Raw genomic sequence first — 16,629 nt, 5'->3', positions numbered from 1 at the left:
CAGTATTATTTTCTCTTTCTGTCTTTCTTTTTTGTTTTTATTAGCAAATTCAACGATTAAAGTCTATTATGAGCATAATATTCTTCTTGTATATCTAGATAAATGTATATCTTTCTTTTTAGAACACTTTAACTTTCTCAAGTTAGGCTAGCATACAATTTTTTTTATCAGGTTACACTACTAAAACAAACAGTGGGACGAAAAAAATATCCATTTATAAAGTGGAGGAAAACAAATTCTTAGGAAAAATTTATTGCATCAAAACGGCAAGACATTATAAGTTTTCTTTTCTTGTAATTGGGTTTAAATGCTTAAAACCCTTGGAAAATGGCCACAATTATAATATATGTCGCTAAATAATAGCTGAGATCCACCCATACTGATTTTAAAACTCTAAAAACGTAAATTATGCCCCTAACCAGAGCCATCGCCTTGGTGTTATTCATTCCAGACAAGGAAATTGCTGATTCCAAAATTCCAAGATTCGTTAGTTTCTCCATTTTGAATGCCGAACTTCGAAAGAATCTCGTTACTTCTACCAGAGAGAATGGAGAAAATAAATTCTAGAAAAAATAATGTGTTAATTCTCATTTACAAGGACATATATAATACATGATATTTTTTAAAGTAAAATAGAACCTAGTACAATTTTTTTTTGCGTAATCTCTTGCTTTAGCAATATGTTTTTTCCTAGCAAATCGGTAGTGTTCTTTTATTATGTCAGAGTGAAAAGTGGTCTTTATAACTAGCCAACTAGCCCATTAATCTACCATCATTGTCAAATCGTTAAACTAGATTCTCAAAGGAGTAAGAATTCACTTTTTAAGTCGAATTCTAAATCACCTGACAAAAAAATATCTACCAATTAGTAAACAGTTGCTTTGTTTCTGTTTTCATCAACATGGAAAAACCTGTTTTTTTGGCTGTCAAAGTTTTTTCAACATCGAAAACATACCAAACATACCCAGATAGAAACAAAAATAGGTAGAATAGCCTAGTAGGAACATAATATAGCATAGTATTATACTTCTTCCTGTTTGCATCTCTGGTATATGGGTATATTTGATATGTTTAGGTTTTGACATTTTAATACACAGAATACAGTCAAATCTGTTGTTTGCGTATGTTAGCCAAAACTATGTTCCAGCTAGGCTATTTTGCTTCTTTCTGTTTCTATCTGGGTATATTTGGTATGTTTTCAATGTCGACATATTTCTACCATCATTTGGCTATCTTATTAGGCCGAATCCCATCAAATCTGTTATTTGCTTGTATTAGGCAGTAATATGTCCCTACTAGGCTATTCTAATTCTTTCAGTTTCTATCTGTGGTATCTGGGTATATTTAGTATGTTTACATTTGGACAGTTTATTTGGCCGAATATCATAAAATCTGTTGTTTGCGTATGTTAGGTAGTACTTTCTTCCTACTAAGCTATTCTGCTTCTGTTTGTTTCTATGTAGGTACATTTAGCATGCTTATAATACGACCATATTTTCAACATCATTTGGATACTTTACTAGACCGAATATCAGCAAATCTGTTGTTTGCGTATGTAAGGCAATACACTATGTTCCTACTAGGCTATTCTACTTCTTAGTGTTTTCTATCTGTGGTATCTAGTTATATTTGGTATGTTTACATTTGGACATTTTATTAGGTCGAATATAATCAAATCGGATATTTGTGTATTTTAGGCAATACTATGTTCCTACTAGGCTATTCTATTTCCTTTTGTGTTAACTGGGTATATTTTGTAATGTTTACAATGCCGACATATTTTCAACATCATTTGGGCATTTTATTAAACCGAATATTATCAAATATGTTGTTTGCCTACTAGTAGGCAATACTATGTTCCAACTAGGTTATTCTACTTCTGTTTGTTTCTGTCTAGGTATATTTGGTATGTTTCCAATGCCGATATATTTTCAACACCATCTGGATATTTCATTAGAAGGAATTTTATCAAATTCATAACTGTGTATGTTAGGCTATACTGCTTGTTCCCGTTTCCATTACCTTTAATTGAATATGATTATTATTAAAGATTTTACCAGGGGTAATTTTTCAAATTGCAGGGGGAAGGGGATTATACACTCCACCCATTTAAAAATTGGATGAGAAATCACTCGTTTGGATTGTGTGATGTCTGCAGAAGATCTTGCAAAAAATTTTATTCTAAATTAAACCACAGTATGTAAACTAATTGTTGCTGAAATTAGGTCGTGATGGTAATGACAATATATGATTTGGAGGGTGGAGGGTGAGAGGAACCAAAAAGGTTAATAAGTGGCTTTTCGGTCCATAATTCTTAAATTTTCCTTGGGACAGTCCTTTAGACTAATATTAGATAGCTGACATGCCTTCCTAACACCTGTGCACAGGAGTGTGATTTGTTCATGCTAAATATACAGCAATGTATAGAAGTAAATACTTCAGGGGATCCAGAAAGATTATCTTCGGTAATTTGACGATAAATAAAAGTTTGCTAGACAGTGATAATAACATTCACAATATGTACTAGATAATTCCATCAGTGACAGTCATCAGCAAAAATACTAAAATAGAACAATTAAGACCAATGATATATATACAAAATAAAGAATTTACATTTTGTTAATTGTCATTATTTATTCAATGCAACACCGGAAGCAAATCTCCTTACTTTCCAGGTTCCGGTTCGTTAGCTTTATTTGAATTAACAAGCGGGCAGAGGTTAAACACCATGGGAGAAATGTACTTTATCTGACTTTGATAAATTATCCTAAATAGAGTTCAAGCCAATTTCACCTGCGTCTCTATTCAAAGCAGGATTCTTCGATAAAATTTTCTCAATTTCAATTATTTCCCTGAAATTTGTTTCTCGGTCTAATAAAAGGATTTATCCCTGTTCGAACTTTAATTTATCGTCAAAAATTATCTTACTTCCCCGGAGTATACAAAATTAGCCAAAAAACTACAATAGCCATTCTATGCTTGAGAAAAGTTCATTTTGTGCAGTTTTTGCTTAAATTTACACAAACTTAAGGAACTTAAGGACCGTTCTACTCTCTCTCTCTCCCTTAAAAGAAAAAAAATGTTCTAGAAATAAACTTTTGGTGTTTCGAGCCCCCTCCTTTCATCTTTGCATACATGCCTTTAACCTTAACTATATTTATGATGAGTTTTATCATTTTCACATGAGCAGTTTTGGTACGCCCAGGGGTATAATGATAAGCTTCAAAGTAGAGGAAGGACACAAAGTGAGGTTAAAAAAATAGACGTACCTGGCCAAAAATATTGAAATCATACAATTCGAGAGTAAAAGACATCAAAGCAAGCAGGCTGGATGTCAACGGATCGTCAAATCTGACACAGAAAAAATAAACTAACCTTGGTGAATAAACTTATTTTAGTACCAGTACTTTTTACCCGGCAAAAAATAAACTTACCTCGCCGAAAATATTGAATTCATAAAATTCGAGAGTAAAAACTACCAAAGCAAGCAGGCTGAATATCAAAAGATCATCAAGTCTGACATGTTTTTCAACTGTTGTTTTCTTTTCTGAGGTTTGGATCAAAGCATTTTCTTCAAGTGTTTTATCTTCAGTTTCCGAATCTTGGGGAGGGAATGATTCGAAAATGTTATCTGGTAGGTCGAGAGTCATATCTTCGTCCAGAACTCCTCCATGCTGAATGGCTGCAACAGAATTAACTGCACTGACTGAAAAACAGAAATTACAATCAGGAATCGGAAATAAATTATGCATAACAAATATTAAAACAATCAAGGTCATATAATTTATATGAAAAATCTGTTTCCGAACAAACTTTCTTTGACAAATTAAAGAAAGCAGTAGACTGCACAGTAGTAGAGAAAGTAAAAGAAATTAATAGAGAAAGTAAGCGAAGAAAAATTCTCGAAATCTACTTAAATATTAAATCGTGGAAATCTAACAAGAATTCAATGACCAAGCTCGAATTATCTTAAAATATCAAGGGAAGTTAAAATAATACAAGGAAAAATATTCAGTAAAGTTAGCCTGATACGCAATTATTTATATTACTATGGTCTAAAAACCGGTATTTAGTCAGTAGTTCCGCTGAGGAAGTTCCTATCTATGGTCCAAAAGCCGTTTTACGGTCCAAAAACTATATCCGGTTTATGGTCCAAAAAACCGGTATTTAGTAAGTAGATTCGGACTGATAGAAAGCTAATCAAGTTCCTATCTATGGTCCAAAAACCATTTTATGGTAAAAAAAAATACCGGTCTATGTTCCAAAAACCGGTATTTAGTCAGTAGATTTGGACTGATAGACCCAGGAAGTTCCTATCAGAGCAGCAAATTTCCATACAAAATTCCTAACTTTTGGTCATCTTTGGATAACTTTTCAGGGACAGACTTGAGATGAATATGTTATTTGAATTCCAATGTTGCGCTAGCCTGTTTGTTGTATATATTCGTGTTAAATTATAATCAGTAATTGTTTTTTTTATTACTATTATTTTTCCATACTCTGCCACCCATTGTATTTTGTACAATTTTCACAGGAAGAAATCTATATTATAACATATCCTTAGCATTATTAAAACATCTTTTAAGTTACTTTTTCATTTTAAAGAAGAGCAGTATCATGCCAAGCAACATCTTTCAAATCTAGTTTTAAGCAACAGATCAAGGGGAGCAATACATAACAAATAATTAATTTTCAATTAATGATGATTTAGTTCTGGAATACATCCCAAAAATATGATTTATATTTCTTGTGTCAGGTTGATCTCCCTGTACCAGTCTTTTTAAATGTGCAGTGCAATAGTGCTACTTATATAAAGAGCGATGCGAGCACAACTTTTTTTTTACATTACGGCACTTCGTAAAGAAGGAGTTGGGACAGAAACTTCAAAAAGAGCTCATTCGATTGGAATTAGGGTAACAAGCCCTCCCCCCACCCATTAAGCCCATCAATTTCCAAAACACATCTAATCAAAATTTTGAGACAGCCATTTTGTTCAGCGTAGTTAAAAGCTCCGAAAATTATTTCTTTGAGGATGACACCCCCCCCCCTCACAGGTCTCAGGGAAAGGGTTGTAAATTATGCCTTGGGCATATAAGGTTTTTGTAGATAGGGTGGTCATAGAAATTTTGGAGGGAGCTCATTGGATTGATAATTAGAAGTTTTAGTGCCCTTTTTTAAGATTCAAAGTGACCAGAGGGTGGATACCCCTCCCCCACACCTCGTAATTTCTCGAAATGCATCTGATAAAAGTTTTGAGATGACCAATTGTTGTTGTAGAAACCTCAAAAAAGGCTCATCCGACTAAAAAAATGAAAGGACTAGTACTCTTTTTAGTAGCTAAAAGTGATTAAAGGACAATAGCCCCCCCCCCACACCTATCACTCCCTAAAACACATCTAATCGAAATTTGCAGATAGTATTTTGTTCAAAGAATTAGAAGGTCCGGAAATTATGTTTTTGAGGATGATATTCCCCCCAGAGCCCTCAGGGCAAGGGTTGCAAGTTATGCCCTGGGGGCATATAAGTTTTTTTTATAGAAAGGGCGGTCGTATAAACTTTGGAGGGGGCTCATTGGATTGAGTATCAAAAGTTTTAGTGCCCTTTGTTAAGATTCAAAGTGATCAGAAGACGGATACCCTCCCTCCCAAACCTCATAATTTCTCGAAATGCACCTGATATAAGCTTTGAGATGTCCATTTGTTGTTGTAGAAACTTCGAAAAAGGCTCATTTGTTTGAAATCTGAAAGGGTTAGAGCCATTTTCAATAGTTAAAAGTGATTGGAGGTCAACAAGCCCCTCCCCCTTCTTCACGCCCGTCAGTTCCCAAAACACATCTAATCAAAACTTAAAGATGGTCAGTTTGTTCCGCGTAGTTTAAAGGTCAAGGTCTCAAAATTATATCTTTGAGGATGACCCCCCCACAGCCCTCAGCGCAAGGGTTGTAAGTTATGCCCCAAGAGTATAGAACGTTTTTATGGAGAGGCTGGTCGTGTAAACTCTGGAAGGGCCTCATTGGATTGGAAATCAGATGTTTTAGTATCCTTTTTAAGAGTCAAAGTGATTTCCACAAATACATCCAATAGAAACTTTGAGATAGCCATGTCTTCAAAAATAGTTCAAAGATCATATAAAAGATTTTTGGGGTTGGCAGAATCCCCTAGAGTCTGGGGGTAAGGGTTGTAAGTTATGCCTCAGGGGCATATAAAGTTTTTATGGAAGGGGTGGTCGTGTGAAATTTAGAAGAGGCTTATTTGATTATTGATGTATAGTTCTAGTTCCCTTAAAGATCCATCATGATGGAGAGCAACTAGCCCCCCCCTTCTTGACATCCTCTTTCCCCAAAACACATTCAATTGAAATTGTGAGATAGCCATTTTGTTAACAATTGTTTAAAAGTCATCAAACAATTTGTTTAGGGTGGACACAATGGCAAGAGCCCATGGGTAAGTGTTGTAAGTTATGCCCTGGGACATATAAGTTTCTTATGGAATGGGGGGCTGTATAAACTTCGGATCAGATGAAACTCATTTGATTGGAGGTAGGAAATTTAATGCCCTTTTTAAGAGTCAAAAGTGAATCAAGGGCAATCATTCCTAAAAATACATCCGATCGAAATTACAAGAGAGCTATTTTGTTCAGCATTGTTAAAAGATCCAGTAATTTTGTCTTTGGGGATATCAACCTTCCCCCAGTCATCAGAACAAGGGCTGTAAGTTAGGCAATTCGTTCATTGTTTAGACATAGTATCTATTATTAAGAAAGGTACACGTCTTTGAACATTACTTTCCACGAAGACAAAGGGCATTCAGGTGACCCTTTCAGAGAATGTTAAGGGGAGTGATGAAATAAATCAAGACATGTGATGAGTATACGGATTGACATAAGGTCGTAACATAGGAATAACTGAGTTTATTAATTTGGAAAATTCAGGAAATGATCAGGGAGATGATCAAAAAGACTACAACTATCACCACCACTTCTACCACACTACTCTATTTACAGTATTAAGGGAAAATTTGAACTAAATCAAAAGACAGTATGTGTATGCACATTGTCAAAATTAAAAAATACTATTTGTGTTGGGGTTAAAAATTGTTGAAAAAGTTTCTTCAACATACAAATAGCAGCCCAAACCATGGAATCTTATAGAAAAAAAAACTGAAAATATATAAAATATTTTTCCATGAAAAAGACTATGTTAATGAAAAACGACCAAAAATTAATTTAAAAAGCTTTTACCACAAAACAGTTTTTTAGAAGAAGAGTAGAGCTCCGTTAAGCCAAAAATAAGCTTACATATTGTCAAATAATCTTCAAAGCGTTAAACTAACACGAATCACAATCAATAAATAAACAAAACTTAAAACGAACAGAAATGACAATAAATAGCCGAGTCACACTCAAAACAAGCAAAAATTAGCATAAGTAGGGCTGATAATCCCAATGCCTTCTCAAAACCAGCAGATAATATGCACTTTACTGAAAAAAAGACCTTAGATTGTCAGTTTAATTGACATATACTTTTGTTTATTCCTTAAAGTTTTGATATTTTTTATGAATGTAAAAAAGTGGAGACATTTGAAACGTATTTTTTTTTTAGCAAAGTGCAAATTGTGTTCTGGTCTTGAGAAGGCGTGGGGGTTATCAGCCCTATTCATTTTTGCCCGTTTTGAGTTTGACTCGGCTATTTATTGTAATTTCTGTTTACTTTGAGTTTCATTTATTTATTGATAGGGATGTGTGGTAGTTTGTAGTGATGTGTTTGTAGTGATTTGACTTTATTTCTGCTCATTTTTAGCTTAATGGAGCTCCTTAATTTTTTTTTGAAAAACATATTTCTGGATAAAGTTCTTTAAATTAACATAATCAAAGGACAACAAATAATGTCATTTTATGTGTCTTCCATGGGTCTTTTCTTTGTGAGTAGCAAAATTAAAATCTTTGGTATTAAAGAGAATCCAATATCACTTTATTTTTTACATTTTGCAGTTGACTTTAATGCTTACACAAATAAAAAAAAAGAAGAAAAACAGGTGAGTGAGACGAAAGCTATATTAAATGATACTTGTTAATATTATAATAACTTGCTTTTTTTAAACCCACTTCTGATTTGAACTATAATTTAGAATCTAGTAAAAATTTAGTGTCACTTTTTGGTCATAGTTTATAGAAAGTAAAAAAAGATTTTGCTTCTTGATAAAAATTACTATCTTGAAACTTTGATCTATTCTCACGTGGGCCATAAGAAAATAGGTATTTGGGATTCCCTTCATTCTGTTTCATCACTTAAAAGAGAACTAGATGTCAAAACTCACTATTAAATGGCCTCTCATCAAACTGTCTACAGTCAAAAATTCTGTTTAATGAGGGGAGTAAAAAAAAAGAGAAAACAAAATCCACTTATGTAAACTTAATAAATAGTTGTAAATATTTCACTGTCATTTATTTAGCTAGTACAGCAGCAGTCTATTGTTCCTAGTAAGTCAAGCAGCAACCCTTCTTTAGCAGCTCTGCGATTATAAAAAAAAAGTTACTTGGTGATGCAGCTCTTTCTTCTTTTAGAAGCTCCAAAGAATCTAAGGGTATAAAAGTAAATATAAAAGTAAAAAAAAATTATATAAAAAAAATTATATAAATTATTATTGATTATATAAAAAAAGTTACTTGGTGATGCAGCTCTTTCTTCTTTTAGAAACTCCAAAGAATCTAAGGGTATAAAAGTAAATATAAAAGTAAAAAAAAAAATTATATAAAAAAAATTATATAAATTATTATTGATTATATAAAAAAAGTTACTTGGTGATGCAGCTCTTTCTTCTTTTAGAAACTCCAAAGAATCTAAGGGTATAAAAGTAAATATAAAAGTAAAAAAAAAATTATATAAAAAAATAATATAAATTATTATTGATTATATAAAAAATAGTTACTTGGTGATGCAGCTCTTTCTTCTTTTAGAAACTCCAAAGAATCTAAGGGTATAAAAGTAAATATAAAAGTAAAAAAAAAAATTATATAAAAAAAATTATATAAATTATTATTGATTATATAAAAAAAGTTACTTGGTGATGCAGCTCTTTCTTCTTTTAGAAACTCCAAAGAATCTAAGGGTATAAAAGTAAATATAAAAGTAAAAAAAAAATTATATAAAAAAAATTATATAAATTATTATTGATTACACAAAAAAAGTTACTTGGTGATGCAGCTCTTTCTTCTTTTAGAAACTCTAAAGAATCTAAGGGTATAAAAGTAAATATAAAAGTAAAAAAAAAATTATATAAAAAAATAATATAAATTATTATTGATTATATAAAAAAAGTTACTTGGTGATGCAGCTTTTTCTTCTTTTAGAAACTCCAAAGAATCTAAGGGTATAAAAGTAAATATAAAAGTAAAAAAAAAATTATATAAAAAAAATAATATAAATTATTATTGATTATATAAAAAAAGTTACTTGGTGATGCAGCTTTTTCTTCTTTTAGAAACTCCAAAGAATCTAAGGGTGCTGTCATAGCTTGAGAAACTGATGCTAATTCTCCTGTTATCTTCTTCAGTCGATTTTCTGAGTTTTGCAAAATTCTTTTTCTTCGAGCTTCTCTTCTTTCTTCTGAAGACATTCTTCTGTATAACACATTTTTTATTGAACATTTCAATAGCAATCTACGAGTAGCATATAAATATCACTTAAGCTTAAGAAATGATAAATTAATCACAGCATTTACAATCCAGGCCACCGAAACAGGAAAGTCAAGTTTAGAATACTCTGAGCATAGTCCTAAAAAGGCCCTGAAGAGTGGCTTCAGAGAAGAATGTATACCCCTCTCTCGTCTGTATAGTGGAAGAGGAATGTCCTAAGCAGGATTTTTGGAGAGACTAGAACAAATGAAAGAAAGACCTCGATAAAACATTAACAGACTAATATTTTGGTATTCAAGGCAGCTGAAACTTTCTATATTAACACTTAGATCAACTTACTCTATATAAAACTTAAGGTTTAATATGACCTGCATGTCTATTTAAGACTATTAGTTAGGGATTTTTTTATCATCCTTTTTTACTTATTACATACAACATCTCCAAATTGCCAAGAAGGTATATGGATGAAAGACATGGCTGCATACAGGGAGTGCAAAGTAGCTATTTCATCTTTCCCAAGGAAAATTTGAAAAATGTGGTTATAAATAACAATTCTTCAATTTTTTTATCCCCCCTCAAAACCCCCTTCTACCATGCCAAAGATTAGACATATATGTTTCTACGAACAATGATAGGTTTAAAAAAATCAACTTTTTGGCAAAACATTGGGTGCCAAAGAAAAGCAGGACACCCTTAAATTAGGTAAAACATCTACATCTGTGGATAACTTTGCCTGAGGTAACTTTGTACTGCAGTGAGTTGTCAATAGTAGAAGTTACAGTAATTAAAGACAAGATTATGAACTTTTTTGTTATCTTTGAAAGTAATATGTTTAGGTAAATGAGACTTCTAAGAATGGATTCACAGCCTAGATTATGTCCCAGGATGACCTTTTAATATATCTACCTTCATCTCATCTCCTCTACAGGATAGTGAAAGAGTTGCAACTTGAACAAATTGCTGTTATAATTCTGGAACTTCCAATGATAAATCTAAAGTGCAAATTAATCATATCTTAAGTTAGCAAAATATGGCCTAATATGGCTTAAAATCAGTTGTTTAATTTTGTTAGAATCCAGGGGTAGGAAGGGGGGTGGGCAAAGCTGGAGCCGATTTTTGAAAATCAAGTGAAAACAACAGTGAACACAGAAAAATGAGCCATATACTAAAATAAAGGTAAAGATATAGCCTACAAAAAAAAACTTACCTTTTCTGTGGATGCTTGAATTATACAGGCTTATCTTAGTTTTGGCAAGATTTTTGGAGAAGCTAAATTTCATCTGGGGGAGGGGTGGAGGTGGCAAACTGAGGTATGGCGTGGGCAGTTGCCCTCCCCCCTGCCTCATAGCAAATTATCCCCTGCTTAAAATACACCTCAAATCATTGGAATGAAAATCTAGAGTCAAACAAAAACCAAGGGAACCATTTTTTGCCAGGTTAATACTTCTTTTCTATACAGTCATCTAGACTGTTTAACTAGGAAAACATCAAGTAGTGATGGCACTTGAAAACCTCTTCCTGTGGCATAATTTAGGGAGAAAATTCAAGACAAGCTGCTTTTTGCTATCTTGGAAAGGGGTTAGGTTAGGAGAATGAAACTTTCAGATTAAAATAAGTCCCAGAAAGGTTATCAAACCTTTGATAACTTTCAAAATCTTTGGGTTATAAAAGTGAAACCTTGCAAAATAGATCTTCAACTTAAATGAAGGACACCTTAACCTTAATCACCTTAATCCATTTGAGAGCTTTAAGGTCCTCCAGACCTGTAGTGCTCTTGACTTGATCCTACTTAAAATGAAGGACACCTTAATCTATTTGAGAGCTTTAAGGTCCTCTAGACCTGTAGTGCTCTTGAGTTGATTCTACTTAAATAAAGGCCACCTTAGCATGAATCACCTTAATCCATTTGAAAGCTTTAAGGTCCTCCAGACCTGTAGTGCTCTTGAGTTGATGACTTCCATTCAAACATCCACTGCTTCTTCTCCTACTCCTTGTCAAGTTGATATCTGAAGGACTGGATAGAAGGAGTACTGACAGTACAGTTCTTCAATTCATTCTAGCGGTTAATTACTCTTCTTGAAAAATACATTTCACAGGTGCGTGTTTATTCGTTTTTTTCCCCAGGGGTCATTGTATTGACCAAGTGGTCCTAGAATGTCACAAGAGGGCTCATTCTAACGGAAATGAAAAGTTCTAGTGCCCTTTTTAAGTGACCAAATCAATTTGAGGGCACCTAGGCCCCCTCCCACGCTCATTTTTTCTCCAAAGTCAACGGATCAAAATTTTGAGATAGCCATTTTGTTCCACATAGTCGAAAACCATAATAACTATGTCTTTGGGGATGACTTACTCCCCCATAGTCCCTGGGGGAGGGGCTGGAAGTTACAAACTTTGACCAGTGTTTACATACAGTAATGATTATTGGGAAGTGTACAGACGTTTTCAGTGGGATTTTTTTGGTTTGGGGGTGGGGTTGAGGCAAGGGGGCTATGTGGGAGGATCTTTCCTTGGAGGAATATGTCAAGGGGGAAGAGAAATTCAATGAAAAGGGCACGGGATTTTCTAGCATTACTATAAAAAAAAACATGAAAAAATAAACATGAAAAGTTTTTCAATTGAAAGTAAGGAGTAGCATTAAAACTTAAGACAAACAGAGATTATTACGCATATGAAGGGTTCTAAAATAATTTAGCATAAAGAGCAAGGTATTTAGGAGAAGATAGATACCTTGCTCTTTATGCTAAAGTATTTTTAGTAGTTTCAACTATTTATTCTATGGCCTTTCTGATTCAGGGGTTATTCTTAAAGAATTGGGACAAAACTTAAGATTTAGTGTAAAGAGTGAGGTATTAACGAGGGGACAAACCCCCTCATATACATAATAAAAATATAAGAATATAAAAGTTCGTTATGTAAGTTAATTCTTAAGTTATGTATATTTCTTACTAATAAAAATGTTTGTTAAAAATTAAAAGTTTTAGTTGCCTTTTTAAGTAACCATAAAATTGGAGGGCAACAGGGCTCCTTCCCCATCCCTTATTTCTCAAAATTGTCTGATCAAAACTAAGAGAAAGCCATTTAGCCAAAAAAAAGAATTGATATGCAAATTTTATTTTAATAATTTATGTGTGGAGAGCCAAAATCAAACATGCATTAATTCAAAAATGTTCAGAAATTAAATAAAAAAAACTAGTTTTTTTAACTGAAAGTAAGGAGCAACATTAAAACTTAAAACAAACAGAAATTACTCAGTATATGAAATGGGTTGTCCCCTCTGCAATCCCTTGCTCTTTACACTAAAGTTTAGCTCTTTGCCATAGTTCTACTTTTAAAACAATTAAAAACTTCAGCATAAAGAGCAAGGGATTGCAGAGGGGACAACCCATTTCATATATGGAGTAATTTCTGTTTGTTTTAAGTTTTAATGTTGCTCCTTACTTTCAGTTAAAAAAACTAGTTTTTATCAACATTATCAACAAATTTTATCAACAAAATCAACATTCCTGAATCTTGTTCTTAGTATTAAACTCAATTTCATAAACAACACAGGTCCAGGGAATGTAGTCAATAATGAAGATAAAAACAGTAATACAAGGAATGAATGACCAATGTACCTTTTTTTGATCCCTCTAAGAGGATTATGAGAGAATTTAACATAATGAGAATAAGATATTTAGCATAATAGGCTATAAGAACATTTAAACCAAGTGAATATAGGAGTATACAAAGACATGTTGAGTGGTATTTTCATATTCTATCTAGCACTAAGTAATGAAAAACTCAAGAATTACCACCTAGGCATAATCCACTATACCTAGCTTAGAAGTAGGCTGCCTACTGCTAGAAAATATTAGAAGGCTAATTGGCATTTATGATGTATACATATTGCAACATAATTTACAGGATCATCAGTGTTACTGGGGACATGTTCTGATTTCAGCACCCTCTAGATGCATGTCAGTTGGTTCATCAATGTTGTGTCCCTCTGAGTCATTAGCTATCAGGATTTTACAATTTAAACCAAGGGTAAGGGTCTCCCTTGCCCTATTCTATGAGTCATGTGTAAAAATGTTCACTCAAAAACTGATCCAGGCCATTTTTAATACTATTTAAGGTTTCAGTTTTCATAGCTATTTCTGGGAGTGAGTTCTAGTTAGCCACAGCTTGGACACTTCAAAATTGGCCCTTGATCTATTTACTGCTATGAATTAGAATATTTTTTCTTGGTGTTCTCTTGTGAAATTTATTTAAAAGGGTGAAAATACTTCTTGGAAGAAAGTTTCTCCAGGTTGTGCTTTACTTTGTGCAGCTGTATCTGGTCTCCTCTTGTTTGTCTTTATTTCAGGGTGGGTATGTTCAGTTTAAATAGTTGTTCTTCATAGCTTAAGTCTTTCATACCATGAAGAAATTTGGTGGCATACCTTTCTGTTCTTTCCCAGGGCAGCCAAGTCTGTTTTGTATTTGGGTCCCCAAATCTCACTCCCACACTCAATTGCACAAAACCATAAGAATTTTGCAAAATGGAATGTAAAGCCCTTACTAGGATAACCAAAGTTGTTTTTTAGATATATCTCGATAGAAATACATTTCAAGTTAAACAATATTACCCTACTTCAATGAGAAAAACTTATTTATTTACAGCCAAATATATCACGTTTCGCTTATTTAAATGTTTATTATTTGAGAGCTATCTATTACGAAAGAACAATTCTAGATAGCGCTTCTAAATTTAACCATTCAAAACATATTCAGAACAGACGGCAATAATGCGTGGCCATTCTTCTTCTTTTGTCCGCGAAATTTCTTTAGATTATCAAATATTGCTGAGGCAAGAAGAATATGTATCATTATAGTAAACTAATATGAATGAAATTCGATTTTAATGTCTCTATTTCTTCCATGTAATATTTCAGCAGCTTCAAAGGACTTTCATTTAAAAATTAAAACGTCTATTGTTTGTGTTTTTTTTTTCTAATAAATCGTGAAAATACAGATATAAATAACTTTACATATTCACCTTCTTTGACCTTAAAACCGAAATAATCATCATCTTCATAATGCATACAGTCATGTTTAAATTCCTGTTATTCCTTCGGTAATCAATCCTGTAAATTCTTCTGTGTGCATGTTTTACTTTTTCAAAGCTTCATTGTGACCCTCTCCAGCCCCTAGGTGTTCCACTGTCTTTTACGTTTAACCAAAATATTCTTTCGGATGTATGTTTCACTTTTTCTGTGCTTCATGGTGACATCTCCCAGCCCCTAGGTGTTCCGCCGTTTTTGACCTTTAATCAAAATAATCATCATCTTCATAATACAAATGATCATATTCAAATTGTTACCACTCCTTCTGTAAGGTCAGACATCGATCTTGTATTTTCTTTTGTGTGTATGTTTTACTTTTTCTATGCTTCATGGTGACCTCCCCCAGCCCCTACTTGTTCCACCGTCTTTGACCTTTAATCAAAATAATCATCATCTTCATAATTTAAACAATCATATTCAAATTGCTCCCACTCCTTCTCCAAGGTCAGACATCAATCTTTTATATTGTTTCGGGTGCATGTTCCACTTTTTCTGTGCTTCGTGGTGATCTCCCCCAGCCCCTAGGTGTTCCACCGTCTTTGACCTTTAATCAAAACAATCATCATCTTCATCATTTAAACAATCATATTCAAAGTGCTGCTACTCCTTCTCCAAGGTCAGATATCAATCTTTTATATTCTTGCGGCTGCATGTTTCACTTTTTCTGTGCTTCAGGGTGAACTCCCCCAGCCCCTAGGTGTTCTGCCGTCTTTGAACTTTAATCAAAATAATCATCATCTTCATAATACAAATGATCATATTCAAATTGTTACCACTCCTTCTGTAAGGTCAGACATCGATCTTGTATTTTCTTTTGTTGTATGTTTTACTTTTTCTATTCTTCAAGGTGACCTCCCCCAGCCCCTAGGTGTTCCGCCGTCTTTGACCTTTAATAAAAATAATCATCATCTTCATAATTTAAATAATCATATTCAAATTGCAGCCACTCCTTCTCCAAGGTCAGACATCAATCTTTTATATTCTTGCGGGTGCATGTTTCACTTTTTCTGTGCTTCAGGGTGAACTCCCCCAGCCCTTAGGTGTTCCGCCGCGTTTGGCCTTTAATCAAAATAATCATCATCTTCATGATTTAAATAATCATATTCAAATTGCAGCCACTCCTTCTTCCAGGCCGGACATCAATCTTTTATGTTCTTGCGGGTGCATGTTTCGCTTTTTCTGTGATTCATGGTGAGCTCCCCCAGCCCCTAGGTGTTCTGCCGTCTTTGAACTTCTATCAAAATAATCATCATCTTCATAATACAAATAATCATATTCATATTGTAACCACTCCATCTGTAAGGTCAGACATCGATCTTGTATTTTCTTTTGTGTGTATGTTTTACTTTTTCTATGCTTCAAGGTGACCTTCCCCATCCCCTAGGTGTTCCACCGTCTTTGACCTTTAATCAAAACAATCATCATCTTCACAATTTCAATAATCATATTCAAATTGCAGCCACTCCTTCCTTCTCCAAGGTCAAACATCAATATGTTATATTCTTGCGGGTGCATGTTTCACTTTTTCTGTGCTTCAGGATGAACTCCCCTAGCCCCTAGGTGTTCTGCCGTCTTTGACCTTTAATCAAAATAATCGTCATCTTCATGATTTAAATCATCATATTCAAATTGCTGCCACTCCTTCTCCAAGGTCAGATATCAATCTTTTATATTTTTGCGGGTGTATGTTTCACTTTTTCTGTGCTTCAGGGTGAACTCCCCCAGACCCTAGGCGTTCTGCCGTCTTTGACTTTTAATCAAAATAATCATTATCTTCATAATACAAATAATCATATTCAAATTGTTACCACTCCTTCTGTAAGGTCAGACATCGAGCTTGTGTTTTCTTTTGTGTGTATGTTTTACTTTTTTTATGTTTCATGGTGAGCTCCCCAGCCCCTAGGTTACCACA

The 16,629-nt window shown here is 33.5% G+C and overlaps 1 protein-coding gene across 5 annotated transcripts; it reads right to left on the bottom strand.

Annotated features, from left to right (window-relative positions):
* Positions 1-236: 236 nt before the first annotated feature.
* Positions 237-14,324, bottom strand: LOC136032274 (uncharacterized). Of its 5 annotated transcripts, none has more exons than XM_065712535.1 (4): positions 14,273-14,324; positions 9,452-9,618; positions 3,435-3,706; positions 237-563 (listed from the first exon to the last, which is right to left on the bottom strand). In XM_065712535.1, the coding sequence occupies exons 2-4, from the start codon at positions 9,612-9,614 to the stop codon at positions 312-314; spliced, it is 687 nt and encodes a 228-aa protein (XP_065568607.1). In that variant the 5' UTR covers positions 9,615-9,618; positions 14,273-14,324; the 3' UTR covers positions 237-311. The 5 variants fall into 5 exon arrangements, with proteins under 5 accessions (XP_065568607.1, XP_065568605.1, XP_065568606.1 ...); XM_065712533.1 differs by having other exon boundaries at positions 14,241-14,311; XM_065712534.1 differs by having other exon boundaries at positions 14,246-14,308.
* Positions 14,325-16,629: the final 2,305 nt, after the last annotated feature.

Source organism: Artemia franciscana, chromosome 10 (assembly GCF_032884065.1).
Source record: "Artemia franciscana chromosome 10, ASM3288406v1, whole genome shotgun sequence".
NCBI classification, from domain to species: Eukaryota; Metazoa; Arthropoda; class Branchiopoda; order Anostraca; family Artemiidae; genus Artemia; species Artemia franciscana.
The sequence above is the reverse complement of the archived record's forward strand: the minus strand, read 5'-3'. Positions and strand labels throughout refer to the sequence as shown.